The 16946-nt window shown below is 35.8% G+C and overlaps 1 protein-coding gene across 2 annotated transcripts in view; it reads left to right on the top strand.

Annotated features, from left to right (window-relative positions):
• mblac1 (metallo-beta-lactamase domain containing 1) overlaps positions 1 to 12612 on the top strand; it is a 50662-nt gene extending 38050 nt beyond the window's left edge. For both annotated transcript variants that reach the window (XM_062066194.1, XM_062066193.1), the window contains 3 exons: positions 2158 to 2309; positions 3617 to 3803; positions 12467 to 12612. In XM_062066194.1, coding sequence (XP_061922178.1) covers positions 2158 to 2309; positions 3617 to 3803; positions 12467 to 12469 — 342 coding nt within the window. In that variant the 3' untranslated portion in view covers positions 12470 to 12612. The remainder of the gene's footprint in view (positions 1 to 2157; positions 2310 to 3616; positions 3804 to 12466) is intronic.
• The last annotated feature ends 4334 nt before the right edge of the window (positions 12613 to 16946 follow it).

Here is a 16946-nt window from a genome sequence, read left to right as displayed (position 1 = left end):
TCCAACTTTGAATTTATAACAAGTACAACTTTGAATATATAGTAAGTACAACTTTGAATTTATAACAAGTACAACTTTGAATTTATAACAAGTACAACTTTGAATATATAGTAAGTAGAACTTTGAATATATAGTAAGTAGAACTTTGAATATATAGTAAGTAGAACTTTGAATATATAGTAAGTAGAACTTTGAATATAGAGTAAATACAACTGAATATATAGGAAGTACAAGTTTGAATATATAGTAAGTACAAGTTTGAATATATAGTAAGTAGAACTTTGAATATATAGTAAATACAACTCTGAATATATAGTAAGTACAAGTTTTAATATATAGTATGTAGAACTTTGAATATATAGTAAGTACAACTTTGAATGCATAATAACTACAATTTTGAATGTATAGTAAGTACAACTTTGAATATATAGTAAGTACAACTTTGAATATATAGTTAGTAGAACTTTGAATATATAGTAAGTGCAACTTTGAATATGTAGTAAGTGCAACTTTGGATATATAGTAAGTACAACTTTAATATATAGTAAGTGCAACTTTGAATATATAGTAAGTACAACTTTATAGTAAATACAACTTTAATATTTAGTAAGTACAACTCTGAATATATAGTAAGTAAAACTTTGAATATATAGTAAGTACAACTTTTAATGTATAGTAAGTACAAGTTTGAATATATAATATGTACAACTTTGAACATATAGTACGTACAACTTTGAATATATAGTAAGAACGTTGAATATATAGTCAGTAGAACTTTGAATATATAGTAAGTAGAACTTTGAATATATAGTCAGTAAAACTTTGAATATATAGCAAGTAGAACTTTGAATATATAGTAAGTACAACTTTAATATATAGTAAGTACAACCTTAATATATAGTAAATACAACTTTAATATTTAGTAAGTACAACTCTGAATTTATAGTAAGTAAAACTTTGAATATATAGTAAGTACAACTTTTAATGTATAGTAAGTTCAAGTTTGAATATATAGTCTGTACAACTTTGAACATATAGTAAGTACAACTTTGAACATATAGTATGTACAACTTTGAATATATAGTAAGAACTTTGAATATATAGTCAGTAGAACTTTGAATATATAGTAAGTAGAACTTTGAATATATAGTCAGTACAACTTTGAATATATAGTAAGTACAACTTTGAATATATAGTAAGTACAACTTTGAATATGTAGTAAGTACAACTTTGAATGTATAGTAAGTACAACTTTGAACATATAGTATGTACAACTTTGAATATATAGTCAGTAGAACTTTGAATATATACCGGTAGTCAGTAGAACTTTGAATATATAGTAAGTACAACTTTGAATATATAGTAAGTACAACTTTGAATGTATAGTAAGTGCAACTTTGAATATATAGTAAATACAACTTTGAATATATAGTAAGTACAAGTTTGAATATATAGTAAGTACAACTTTGAATGTAAAAGAAGTACATGTTTGAATAGTAAGTACAAGTTTGAATATATAGTAAGTACAACTTTGAATATATAGTAAGCAAAACATTTAATATATAGTAAGCACAACTTTTAATATATAGTAAGTATAACTTTGAATACATAGTAAGTACAACTTTGAATATATAGTAAGTAAGACTTTGAATATATAGTAAGTATAACTTTGAATATATAGTAAGTGCAACTTTGGAGATATAGTAAGTGCAACTTTAGTATATAGTAAATACAACTTTTAATGTATAGTATGTACAAGTTTGAATATATAGTAAGTACAACTTTGAACATATAGTATGTACAACTTTGAATATATAGTAAGAACTTTGAATATATAGTCAGTAGAACTTTGAATATACAGTAAGTATAACTTTGAAAATATAGTCAGTAGAACTTTGAATATATAGTAAGTACAACTTTGAATATATAGTAAGTACAACTTTGAATATATAGTAAGTACAATTTTGAATGTATAGTAAGTACAATTTTGAATGTATAGTAAGTACAACTTTGAATATATAGTAAGTACAAGTTTGAATGTATGGTAAGTACAATTTTGACTGTATAATAAGTACAACTTTGAATATATAGTCAGTACAACTTTGAATATACACCATTACAAGGGTATTTTGTCTCTGTTGCCTGTTTTCCGCACAGATGTTTTTGTCTATTGGTTTCGCGGCGGTGGGCGTGGCCGGAGCCGTGTACAGTCTCAGTGTGGCGGCCCTTGGCCTAAGCAACGGGCCGTTGTGCTACTGGAGAAATCTAGAAAACCCCATCCCCAAATGGGGCGTTCCCTTCGCAAACAGGTAACTATTCTTTCTGAACATACGGTATTTAAATATTAATAAGTGGAAATTAATAAATAGATGAATAAAAGTCTAGAGGAATTCAGGGATTTCACCATATAAGGTCCGTAATATCATCAAAAGGTTCAGAGAATCTGGAGAAATCAGCGATGATATTACGGACCTTCGATCCCTCAGGCGGTACTGCATCAGTGTGTAAAAGATATCACCACATGGGCTCAGGAACACTTCAGAAAACCACTGTTAGTAACTACAGTTCGTCGCTACATCTGTAAGTGCAAGTTAAAACTCTACTATGCAAAGCCAAAGCCATTTATCAACAACACCCAGAAACGTTGCTGGCTTCGCTAGGCCCGAACTCATCTAAGATGGACTGATGCAAAGTGGAAAAGTGTTCTGTCCAGTCCACATTTCAAATTGTTTTTGGAAACTGTGGATGTTGTGTCCTCCGGAACAAAGAGAATAAAAACATCCGGGTTGTTCTAGGCGCAAAGTTCAAAAGCCAGCATCTGTGATGGTATGGGTGTATTAGTGCCCAAAGCATGGGTATTACACATCTGTGAAGGCACCATTAATGCAGAAAGGTACATACAGGTTTTGGAGCAACATATGTTGCCATCCAAGCAACGTCTTTTTCATGGACGCTCGCCCCTGCTTATTTCAGCAAGACAATTCCAAGCCACATTCTGCACGTGTTTCAACAGCGTGACTTCGTAGTAAAAGAGTGCGGGTACTAGACTGGCATACCTGTAGTCAAGATCTGTCTCACATTGAAAATGTGTGGCGCATTATGAAGCCTAAAATACCACAACGGAGACCCCCGGACTGTTGATCAACTTAAGCTGTACATCAAGCAAGAATGGGAAAGAATTCCACCTGAAAAGCTTCAAAAATTGGTCTCCTCAGTTCCCAAACGTTTACTCAGTGTTGTTAAAAGGAAAGGCCATGTAACACAGTGGTGAACATGCCCCTGTGCCAACTTTTTTGCAATGTGTTGCTGCCATTAAATTCTAAATTAATGATTATTTGAAAAAAAAAAGAAAGAAAAGTTTATCAGTTCGAACATGAAATATCTTGTCTTTGCAGTCTATTCAATTGAATATAAGTTGAAAAGGATTTGCAAATCATTGTATTCTATTTTTATTTACCATTTACACAACGGTAAATCACAACTGGTTTTGGGTTTTGTACATAAATGAGATGATGACCACATAGTCCATACTAACACATTCAGTGCCACACTATTATTTGCTAGTGTAAAAAGGTCAATTAAATGTAATTGAATTCCATTCTTACACTTCTTGCAGTAGTGCGAGCTACCTGGAAGACAAGGAAATGTGGAAATGGTGTCTGATCCCCGAAAATGTGGTTGAATTCAACGTGGGACTGTTCTCCACCTTGTTAGTGGCAGCGAGTCTTCAACTTGTCCTCTGTCTCATCCAAATGATCAATGGACTGTTCGGGTGCATCTGTGGAACCTGTGGGGAGAAGGAGGTAATGACGTGATACCAATCCACACTGCAAAAAGTCAGTGTTCAAAAATAAGAAAAAAAAATGCAAAAATTAGGGGTATTTTATTTGAACTAAGGAAAATTATCTGCCAATAGAACAAGAAAATTTGGCTTGTCAAGACTTTCCAAAACAAGTAAAATTAGCTAACCTCAATGAACCCCAAAATACCTTAAAATAAGTATATTCTCACTAATAACAAGTACACTTTTGTTGATAGAAAAAAAAAAAGAGACATTTTTGCTCAATATGTTGAAAAATATTCTTAAATTAAGTAAATGCTAGTGCCATTATCTTGACATAATGATATGCGCTCGGCATTACAATTCTTGAAGCCAGCAAACTTATACTAAAAACTAGTTTATTGTTCTTAATGGAAATTCGACAAGGCAACCGCATGTTATTCTCGGGGTCTCCTAGCCGCTCGGGCAAATAATAGTCTAAAAATGCATTTTCCCATTGATAACATGACATCATCGCGCCAAGTGCGTGCTCTTTCAGTCAATTAGTGCGCACATATACAGCCCGGAACCCCGGCCAAATTTTTTTTTATTGTAATTTTGAATAATTTACTTGAATGTGCATGAACTATTTCTGTTCAAAATAGTTTGAAATGTCACATGTTAAATGTTTAAATATTAACTGTCAGTTTACTGGACTGTGCCAACTGTACTACTATATGAGTACGTATTTTCTATTGTTTCATTGAAAATAAAACAGCAAAGTCCATTTGGCTGTCATCTGTTTTAATTATGAGACACAATTGTGTCAAAGTCATGATTTTTTTTTTCATTCTTGAAATAAGAAATTATTACTTTAAAAAAAATTAGTTTTATACTTGTGAGTGTTGATGACACTGCTTTGCAACAGTTGATATTCTAGTTTCAAGCATGTTTTACTCAATATAGGTCATCAAATCTCAGCAACAAGCTGTAATATCTTACTGAGATCATTTAGGACCAAAACACTTAAAGGCCTACTGAAATAATTTGTATTTATTTAAACGGGGATAGCAGATCCATTCTATGTGTCATACTTGATCATTTCGCGATATTGCCATATTTTTGCTGAAAGGATTTAGTAGAGAACAACGACGATAAAGGTCGCAACTTTTGGTCGCTGATAAAAAAAAGCCTTGCCTATACCGGAAGTAGCGTGACGTTACCAGAGGAAGGACTCCTCACATTTTCCCATTGTTTACAATGCAGCGAGAGAGATTCGGACCAAGAAAGCGACGATAACCCCATTAATTTGAGCGAGGATGAAAGATTTGTGGATGAGGAACGTGAGAGTGAAGGACTACAGTGCAGTGCAGGCCGTATCTTTTTTCGCTCTGACCGTAACTTAGGTACAAGGGTTCATTGGATTCCACACTTTCTCCTTTTTCTATTGTGGATCACGGATTTGTATTTTAAACCACCTCGGATACTATATCCTCTTGAAAATGAGAGTCGAGAACGCGAAATGGACATTCACAGTGACTTTTATCTCCACGACAATACATCGGCGAAGCTCTTTAGCTACTGAGCTAACGTGATAGCATCGGGCTCAAATGCAGATAGAAACAAAATAAATAAATCCCTGACTGGAAGGATGGACAGAAGATCAACAATACTATTAAACCATGGACATGTAAATACACGGTTAATAATTCCCAGCTTGGCGAAGCTTAACAATGCTGTTGCTAACGACGCCATTGAAGCTAACTTAGCAGCGGGACCTCACAGAGCTATGATAAAAACATTAGCGCTCCACCTACGCCAGCCAGCCCTCATCTGCTCATCAACACCCGTGCTCACCTGCGTTCCAGCGATCGACGGAAGGACAAAGGACTTCACCCGATCATCCGTGCGGTCGGCGGCTAGCGTCGGCTAGCGTCGGCTAGCGTCGGCTAGCGCCGGCTAGCGCATCTGCTATCCAAGTCAAAGTCCTCCTGTTTGTGTTGCTACAGCCAGCCGCTAATACACCGATCCCACCTACAACTTTCTTCTTTGCAGTCTTCAATGTTCATTAAACAAATTGCAAAAGATTCACCAACACAGATGTCCAGAATACTGTGGAATTATGAGATGAAAAGAGAGCTTTTTTGTATTGGATTCAATGGGGTACCAATACTTCCGTTTAACTAGTGACGTCACGCGCATACGTCATCATATATAGACGTTTTCAACCGGAAGTTTAGCGGGAAATTTAAAATTGCACTTTATAAGTTAACCCGGCCGTATTGGCATGTGTTGCAATGTTAAGATTTCATCATTGATGTATAAACTATCAGACTGCGTGGTCGGTAGTAGTGGGTTTCAGTAGGCCTTTAAAACAAGTAAAAGACTCTAACATAAAATCTGCTTAGTGAGAAGAATTATCTTACCAAACAGAAAATAAGCAAATATCACCCTTATTTGAGATATTTAATCTTACTTAGATTTCAGTTTTTGCGGTGCAATCACACAATATTTCATATACACTATGTGCTCCTACAAAGATCTTTTGCTAACAATAACAAAAGTATCACAATACAGTGTTTGTGCAATAATGGATACAAGTACTGTACATGTACATCCTGAAATCGCGGGAAAACGTGCTGCCGTAAGGTTTTTGCTAACACTCACAATACAACGATTTTATGATCGTTTGTATTTTCGAATAAAATATCTTAGATAATGTTAAACTGCGTAATAAACATTTATAATATTTTACTTTTGGCATCAATAACAATAGTGTAATGATACAGCAATGTTGTGAGAATAATATATCACATAAGGACAATGTTAATGGCAGAGTAAATTGTTATTGTGTGAAGGCATTCTAAAAAAGAAATACTTAAAAATTATACTTGTATAGCGCTTTTCTACCTCCAAGGTACTCAAAACGCTTTGACACTATTTCCACATTCACCCATTCACACACACATTCACACACTGATGGTGGGAGCTGCCATGCAAGGCCCTAACCACGACCCATCAGGAGCAAGGGTGAAGTGTCTTGCTCAAGGACACAACGGACGTGACAAGGTTGGTAGAAGGTGGGGATTGAACCAGGAACCCTCAGGTTGCTGGCACGGCCACTCTCCCAACCACGCCACGCCGTCCCCTACACCAAAATTAATCTATTTATTCTTCAACATCAACTTATTCTTCTTCTTCTCCAGATTTTGGCGCGCTCCACCTTCCATATTTTTCACCCGATTCAAACTTCGTTCGAACTTCAAATTGTTCAGCCTATTCGGGAATCGCAGGCTTTCCCTTGACACATTCCAAAAATTCCCAGATTTCCCAAGAATTCCAGGTTTTCCGGGACATTTTTCCCATTCAAAATAAATTGGCCAATTTTCAAACTTTCGTTATTTCCACATTTTTCAACCTATTCAAACCATTCCACCTCAACACATTCCACCATTTTGAGAATTCAAACCATATTTTTTCCAAGTTCAAAAACATTCCAGGATTTTCCAGAATTCCTGCTTCTCCAAAGCCCTCTTTCCACACTTTTTTTTGGCGACTACTCCTTCCACATTTTTCAAAGCATTTCAACTGTTCCACCGTCAAAATATTCATTTTAATCAGGACAAAAAACATAGTTATTTTTTGATCAGGAAAAATTCTGTGTTTTCCCGAAACTCCAGGAATTCCGTAATACCATTTCTCAGTTCAACATGTTACTACTTCAACATTTCTCAACCGATTTGAAATTTTTTAACACCAATCATTTCAACTCCTTCAGACCATTCCATTTTCCAAAAAATTCCCACTTTTACTGAAATTCCCAATTTTTCTGAAATTTCCATTGAAATCAATGGGATATTCTTCAAAGTTCCACAATTTCCAAATTTTTCCGCTGATTCAAACCGTTCCAACTTCAAAATATTCAGCCTGTTCAGGAATTGAGTGCTCTAGTTCTACAATTCTAAAAAAAATTCTCGGATTTCCCATAATTCATTTTTTTTTTTTGCATTTTCCCCATTCAAAATTAATTGGCCATTTTTCAAACTTCCACAATTCCCACATTCTTCAACTAATTCAAACCCTTCCACACATTCCACTCATCCTGGAAATTCAAACTACCATTTTTCCACATTCAACAAACTTCCAGGAATTCCCATTTTTTGGTAACCTATTTCCACCCTTCTTAAGTTCGACTATTCCTTTCACATTTTTCAACCCATTCCAACCGTTCCACCATCAAAACACTCCTCATATTCCGAACAAAAACTAACTTGGTTAAGGAACGAGAAAAATTCCCGGTTTTCCCCAAATTCCAGGAATTTCTCAATTAAAGCTATTACTAATTCAACATTTCTTGACCGATTTAAACAATTCCAGCACCAACCAATACAGCTCATTCAGGACATTCATGCTCCTAATCATTTTCCAAAAAATCCCGCTTTTCCCAAAATTCCCAAATTTCCAGGAAGTTTCCATTGAAATGAATGGGATTTTTTTCTCAAGTTGCACAATTACCACATGTTAAACCTATTCAAATCATTCCAACATCAACCCATTCCACCATTCTGGAAATTCAAACCATAATTTTCCCAAGTTCAAAAACATTCCAGGATTTTCCAGAATTCCTGCTTTTCCAAAGCCCTCTTTCCACCCTTTTTTTTTTTGGTGACTACTCCTTCCACATTTTTCAAAGCATTTCAACTGTGGACAAAAAACATAGTTGTTTTTTGATCAGGAAAAATTCTGTGTTTTCCCGAAACTCCAGGAATTCCGTAATACCATTTCTCAGGTCAACATGTTACTACTTCAACATTTCTCAACCGATTTGAAATTTTTTAACACCAACCATTCCTCCTTCAGACCATTCCATTTTCAAAAAAATTCCAGCTTTTCCTGAAATTCCCAATTTTCCTGATATTGGGATATTCTTCAAAGTTCCACAAGTCCCACATTTTTCCGCTGATTCAAACCGTTCCAACTTCAAAATATTCAGCCTGTTCAGGAATTGTGTGCTCTACTTCTACAATTCTAAAAAAAAAATCCTGGATTTTCCATAATTAATGTTTTTTTTTTGCAATTTCCCCATTCAAAATGAATTGGCCATTTTCCAAACTTCCACAATTCCCACATTCTTCAACTGATTCAAACCCTTCCACCTTCAACACATTCCACTCATTCAAACTACCATTTTTCCACATTCAACACATTTCCAGGAATTCCCATTTTTTGGTAACCTATTTCCACCCTTCTTAAGTTCGACTACTCCTTTCACATTTTTCAACCCATTCCAACCGTTCCACCATCAAAACACTCCTCATATTCCGAACAAAAACTAACTTGGTTAAGGAACGAGAAAAATTCCCGGTTTTCCCCAAATTCCAGGAATTTCTCAATTAAAGCTATTACTAATTCAACATTTCTTGACCGATTTAAACAATTCCAACACCAACCAATACAGCTCATTCAGGACATTCATGCTCCTAATCATTTTCCAAAAAATCCCGCTTTTCCCAAAATTCCCAAATTTCCAGGAAGTTTCCATTGAAATGAATGGGATTTTTTTCTCAAGTTGCACAATTACCACATGTTAAACCTATTCAAATCATTCCAACATCAACCCATTCCACCATTCTGGAAATTCAAACCATAATTTTCCCAAGTTCAAAAACATTCCAGGATTTTCCAGAATTCCTGCTTTTCCAAAGCCCTCTTTCCACCCTTTTTTTTTGGTGACTACTCCTTCCACATTTTTCAAAGCATTTCAACTGTTCCACCATCAAAATATTCCTTTTAATCAGGACAAAAAACATAGTTGTTTTTTGATCAGGAAAAATTCTGTGTTTTCCCGAAACTCCAGGAATTCCGTAATACCATTTCTCAGTTCAACATGTTACTACTTCAACATTTCTCAACCGATTTGAAATTTTTTAACACCAACCATTCCTCCTTCAGACCATTCCATTTTCAAAAAAATTCCAGCTTTTCCTGAAATTCCCAATTTTCCTGATATTGGGATATTCTTCAAAGTTCCACAAGTCCCACATTTTTCCGCTGATTCAAACCGTTCCAACTTCAAAATATTCAGCCTGTTCAGGAATTGTGTGCTCTACTTCTACAATTCTAAAAAAAAATCCTGGATTTTCCATAATTAATGTTTTTTTTTTGCAATTTCCCCATTCAAAATGAATTGACCATTTTCCAAACTTCCACAATTCCCACATTCTTCAACTGATTCAAACCCTTCCACCTTCAACACATTCCACTCATTCAAACTACCATTTTTCCACATTCAACACATTTCCAGGAATTCCCGTTTTTTGGTAACCTATTTCCACCCTTCTTAAGTTCGACTACTCCTTTCACATTTTTCAACCCATTTCAACCGTTCCACCATCAAAACACTCCTCATATTCCGAACAAAAACTAACTTGGTTAAGGAATGACAAAAATTCCCGGTTTTCCCCAAATTCCAGGAATTTCTCAATCAAAAGCTGTTACTAATTCAACATTTCTTGACCGATTTAAACAATTCCAACACCAACCAATACAGCTCATTCAGGACATTCATGCTCCTAATCATTTTTTTTTTAAAATCCCGCTTTTCCCAAAATTCCCAAATTTCCAGGAAGTTCCCATTGAAATTAACTGGATTTTTTTCCAAGACCATTCCATTTTCAAAAAAATTCCCACTTTTCCTGAAATTCCCAATTTTCCTGAAATTGGGATATTCTTCAAAGTTCCATATTTCCCACATTTTTCCGCTGATTCAAACCGTTCCAACTTAAAATATTCAGCCTCTTCAGGAATTGTGTGCTCTACTTCAACAATTCTAAAAAAACAACCTATTCAAACCATTCCAACATCAACACATTCCACTCATCCTGGACATTCAAACAAACACTTTCCCAAGTTCCAAACCAAATTCCGGTTTCCCTGGAAATTCAAACTCTTCAACAATCAAACCATTCCAACATTCAAACTATTTCAGCGTTTAAACGATCTCAACATTTAAACCATTTCTACATTAGAATTAGTTATTATGTTAACATGAAAGCATTAGCATGCTTACAGCATGTGTCAAGTACTAAAATATATGACTCTGAGATATATACCTGCAAACTTAGCTAAATAAGCTATGATGCTAACATTAGATGCTGAAATGCTAACTTTAACATGATAAAATTAGCATACTAAAACGCTTACATTAGCATGTTAATGTTTAGCATGTGTCAAGTACCAAATACAACACTCTGAGGTGTATACTTGCAAACATAGCTCAAGAAGCTATCATGCTAACATTAGATGCTGAAATGCTAACTTTAATATGTTAAAATTAGCATACTAAAACGCTTACATTAGCAAAGGTAACGTTTAGCATGTGTCAAGTACTAAAATATATGACTCTGAGATGCATACCTGCAAACTTAGCTAAACAAGCTATCATGCTAGCATTAGATGCTGAAATGTTAACTTTAACATGTTAAAATTAGCATACTAAAACGCTTACATTAGCATGTTAACGTTTAGCATTTGTCAAGTACCAAAATACAACACTCTGAGTTGTATACCTGCAAACTTAGCTAAATAAGCTATCATGCTAGCATTAGATGCTGAAATGCTAACTTTAACATCTTAAAATTAGCATACTAAAACGCTTACATTAGCATGTTAACGTTTAGCATGTGTCAAGTACCAAAATACAACACTCTGTGTATACCTGCAAACTTAGCTAAATTAGCGATCATGCTAACATTAGATGCTGAAATGCTAACTTTAATATGTTAGAATTAGCATACTAAAATGCTTACATTAGCAAAGGTAACGTTTAGCATGTGTCAAGTACTGAAATATATGACTCTGAGATGCATACCTGCAAACTTAGCTAAATAAGCTATCATGCTAGCATTAGATGCTGAAATGCTAACTTTAACATGTTAGAATTAGTATACTAAAACACTTGTATTAGCATGTTAACGTTTAGCATGTGTCAAGTACCAAAATACAACACTCTGAGGTGTATACCTGCAAACTTAGCTAAATTAGTTATCAACCTAATATTAGCACGCTAAAAGGCTAATGTTAACATGCTAACAATTACGTTGTGTCAAGCAAGATGGTCGTTATTTTCTACGATCGTCCCTAAATGTTTTATGCTGGGTTAAGGCGGTGTTTCTCAATTATTTTCTGTTGCGCCCCTCCAAGGACTATAATTAGGGACATTACTATTAAATTGTTATAAGTACACCTCTGCATAATATTGTATCCTTATTAACATTAAAGTAAAGTTTCCTTTCCAACTATTTTCCCCATGCTCCGATTCTCTTAAAATTGTTTTATGAGAGGTTAGGTCGCCCTCCAGTCTGTGATCTGAGTTGGCGCCCACTATGGGCCAATTGTGAAAATTGCACGGACAAATGTATTTGTCATAATTACATTTTCCCCGAAGCTCAACATCTAGAACCCCTCACAAGTAACACATGATTAAAAAATTTAAACATACATGGTATAAAACAACAACATTGAAATAAATCACAGTTTAGTCATTACAAACACATGAATACAGTTATAGTTATTAGCTGAAGGTTTTCGGTGTTGTACATGCAAACAAGTGCTTTAAGTATTACTTTACTATGGTTATTGAAAATAATATTATTCTATATTATTGAATGATGTGTTTCCCTATTCTGTGTTTTTTTTCTTCTTCAGTGAGTTGAAAGGGCCACTTTTGAAGACCACATGGATCAACATCATCGAGAAAACCTATTTTCAGGTCCTCGTCATTATTGTTATTATTACCATTAATTATTTCTACACATATGTTTAATAAAGTTGAGAAAGTTGTTGGAAAACGTGTTTTTACTAAGACTTATATGTATATATATATATATATATATATATATATATATATATATATATATATACATATATATATATATATATATATATATATATATATATATATATATATATATATATATATATATATATATATATATATATATATATATATATATATATATATATATTTAAATATATATATGTATATATATATATATATATATATTTAAATATATATATATGTATATATATATATATATATATACATATATATATTTAAATATATATATATTTAAATATATATATGTATATATAGTATATTTTATTTAATTTATTACCGTTGTGGTGAAGAAGGAGCTGAGCCGGAAGGCAAAGCTCTCAATTTACCGGTCGATCTACGTTCCCATCCTCACCTATGGTCATGAGCTTTGGGTTATGACCGAAAGGACAAGATCACAGGTACAAGCGGCCGAAATGAGTTTCCTCCGCCGGGTGGCAGGGCTCTCCCTTAGAGATAGGGTGAGAAGCTCTGCCATCCGGGGGGAGCTCAAAGTAAAGCCGCTGCTCCTTCACATCGAGAGGAGCCAGATGAGGTGGTTCGGGCATCTGCTCAGGATGCCACCCGAACGCCTCCCTAGGGAGGTGTTTAGGGCACGTCCGACCGGTAGGAGGCCACGGGGAAGACCCAGGACACGTTGGGAAGACTATGTTTCCCGGCTGGCCTGGGAATGCCTCGGGATCCCCCGGGAGGAGCTGGACGAAGTGGCTGGGGAGAGGGAAGTCTGGGCTTCCCTGCTTAGGCTGCTTCCCCCGCGACCCGACCTCGGATAAGCAGAAGAAGATGGATGGATGGATGGATAGTATATTTGTATATTTGTATATGTTTGTATATGTATATATAGTATATGTACGTATATATATACAGTATATATGTATAATATATGTATGTATGTATATATATATATATATATATATATATATATATATATATATATATATATATATATATATATATATATATATATATATATATATATATATATATAGTATATGTATATAGTATGTATATACTGTATACATTAGTATATATATATATATATATATATATATATATATATATATATATATATATATATATATATATATATATATATATATATATAGTAGGGGTCAGTGGCGTGCAGTCACTAGAGGCAGGGGAGGCGGAGCCTCACCTGACATCATGGAAAGAAAAAAAAAAGTTAAAAGAAAAAAAAGAAAATTAAATTGTTATATGTATCCAGTGATTATACTAAAGTTATTTTCCATTTAACTTCACCAGTTTTAGATTATTTTTATTTTTATTTTCACATTTGCCGTTCAAATACTGAGAAGAGACAGTTGAGGCACGTCAATGCGTTGTGCCTCACCATGGATTGGGACTCGGCTAACTGCTGGCCTGCTGTGCAGTGAGACCGTATTGCTTTATGAATTATATTATACATTTCCATAGTTTAGTTAGCTGAGGTATATAATGTACAGTGTATTTTGTCAACATCTGTATGTGTGTAACATATTTTTAGTGCTGAGCGATCATAAATCTGCTGCGGAGACACACTGTGTGAGGCTCGTATCATAACCCCGCCTCCTGGTGCCAAGCCTCCGCCGCAGAATGCACCGCCCGACGGGAGCGCCGCGGCCACACCAACCAAAGCCCACACCCAAACCCTCCACGTGCAAGACTGAATCCACCCAAAAAAAAGTCACTTAACAAGAAGCCAAAAAGTGCGAAAACAACAATGCTCGCGCTGCAGGAGCCGCGAACGACCGCAGGGACACAACATTAGGTACACCTGCACTGCAGGTTCATATGTTTTTAAATTTGACTGTGATGATGCAGTCGTGCCTCACCAGACATGAACCTCACCGCACGCCACTGGTAGGGGTGTAACGGTACACACAAATTTTGGTTCGGTACATACCTCGGTTTAGAGGTCACGGTCCGGTTCATTTTCGGTACAGTAAGAAAAAAACAAAATATAAATGTTTTGGTTATTTATTTACCAAATTTGTAAACAATGGCATAACATACATAACATAACACACACAGGGTCCATTGCCAGGGTTAATGTGGTCAACATATATAAAATAAAAACTAAATAAGATAAGGCTCAGAATGGTTTCTTAACAAAACCTTTCTACATATAAAGTGCTTTTTTTGATTGATTGATTGATTGAGACTTTTATTAGTAGATTACACAGTACAGTACATATTCCGTACAATTGACCACTAAATGGTAACACCCGAATATGTTTTTCAACTTGTTTAAGTCGGGGTCCACGTTAATCAACATTAAACTGCCTCAAGTTGTTGCTCAGATTAAATAAAATGACAAAACTTTTATTCTACATATAAAAAGTGCAACATTAAACAGTTTCAAGTCAACTCAGCCTCAGATTAACTTAGCCTCAGATTAACTTCCCCCCCCCCCCCCAGCCTGGCTAACTTGGCAGTAAGAGGATATATGGGCTTATTGTTCTTCCACCATAGAAGTGGGTCAAAATCTAGTTTGTAATGCAATATGGACTTTTATCTGCTGCTATAAAAAGAATTGTTATTGCTTTAGCCCTGCCTGGCTCGCCGAGGAGAAGCTGCTTGAATGTGGTGGTGACGCTTCAAATGGGTTAGCATGTGTTATGAGAGTAGCGTATGCATACTTGCCAACCTTGAGACCTCCAAAATCGGGAGGTGGGGGGTAGGGGGGCTTGGTCGGGGGTGGGGGGGTGGAGTGGTTGGGGGCGGGCGGCGTGTTTGGGGGCGTGGTTATTTACAGCTAGAATTCACCAACTCGAGTATTTCATATATATATATATATATATATATATATATATATATGTATATATATATGTATATATATATGTATATATATATATATATATATATATATATATATATATATATATATATATATATATATATATATATATTTATTTATTTATTTATTTATTTATTTATTTTATTTACATAAAAGAAATACTTGAATTTCAGTGTTCCGGTGGCTATCCATTAGATGGCAGTATTGTCCTGTTTAACTTCTCCGTTCATGATGAGTATATCATTTCGGCCACCGTGATCAATGGAGAAGTCTGTTCTACATATTTACAGGCAACATACACCTTCCCCTTCGAACTGTCCTGGATGAACTGAAATTCTTGTTTCCATTCATTTTGGAACTTGCAAGCGTATTTCTTCATCTTGCTCGTCGACGGCGTCGCCATGTCTGTAATTTCCTCGTTCTTCTGCTTCGTCTCCTTGTTGTGTGCGCAGTTGTGCACTCTACTCTCTAAAAGCCCTAGATGTTATGACGTCATTGGGCAGGCAAGCTGTTTATATTGTGGGAAAGCGGACGTGAGAACAGGCTGTCCCCACTCAGTCTCAGGTCCGCATTGAGCTGGAGGGGGCGTGGCCTCCAGCTCCGGTTGAATACCGGGAGTTTGTCAGGAGAAAATCTCTGCCGGGAGGTTGTCGGGAGAGGCGCTGAATACCGGGATTCTCCCGCTAAAAACGGGAGGGTTGGCAAGTATGAGCGTATGTGTGTGTGTGGCCCTTTAATATGTGACGGCATGTGAGGTGAGTGTGTGGGCGAGCGAGGTGAGGGAGCGTAGCGGGGAGTGGCTAGGGTTTTGTTGGATTGGCTGTGTGCAAGACCTCAATAAAGCCACGATTTGCAACTAATCGCCGGACTCGTCATTTACCCTGGAGTCCGGAGCTGTGGAGACCCACTGCCGGGTAGAGTGAAGGGTGTTGCCCCCGAGAATACATCGGCCCTGGAGGAGTGTCTCCCCTGTGCTCCTCGACTACGGTCTGGGAGCCGGAAGCAGGAAAGGTGCAACACATGTTTGACGTGTTGTCAGAAGCAGCTGCTGAACAATGTCAGCAAACCTCCGTCCTCCATTGTTGTATCGCGCAGCCTAAGTGTTCCCAAACGGGAGATCTTAACGAGGCAGGAGGGCTTTCCAGCTCTGGCTGCTAGCATGCAGTGTGTTGTGCCTCGGTGTGCATTGTTTACACAACGTGCGGTACGCTACTTAATATGTCCGTGTGGAAACTCGTTCGGTACACCTCCGTACCGAAAAGAAACCCCTGTACCGAAACGGTTCAATACAAATACATGTACCGTTACACCCCTAATATATAGGTATATAGTATATGTATATATACATTTATATATATGTACTGTATGTATTTGTATATATACAGTATATCAGGGGTGTGGGGAAAAAATCGATTTGAATCGCGATTCTCACGTTGTGCGATTCAGAATCGATTCTCATTTTTTTTAAATCGATATTTTTTTTTAATAACATT

The sequence above is a fragment of the Entelurus aequoreus genome, linkage group LG12 (genome assembly GCF_033978785.1).
Source record: "Entelurus aequoreus isolate RoL-2023_Sb linkage group LG12, RoL_Eaeq_v1.1, whole genome shotgun sequence".
NCBI classification, from domain to species: Eukaryota; Metazoa; Chordata; class Actinopteri; order Syngnathiformes; family Syngnathidae; genus Entelurus; species Entelurus aequoreus.
This window is presented reverse-complemented; position numbering and strand designations above follow the sequence as displayed.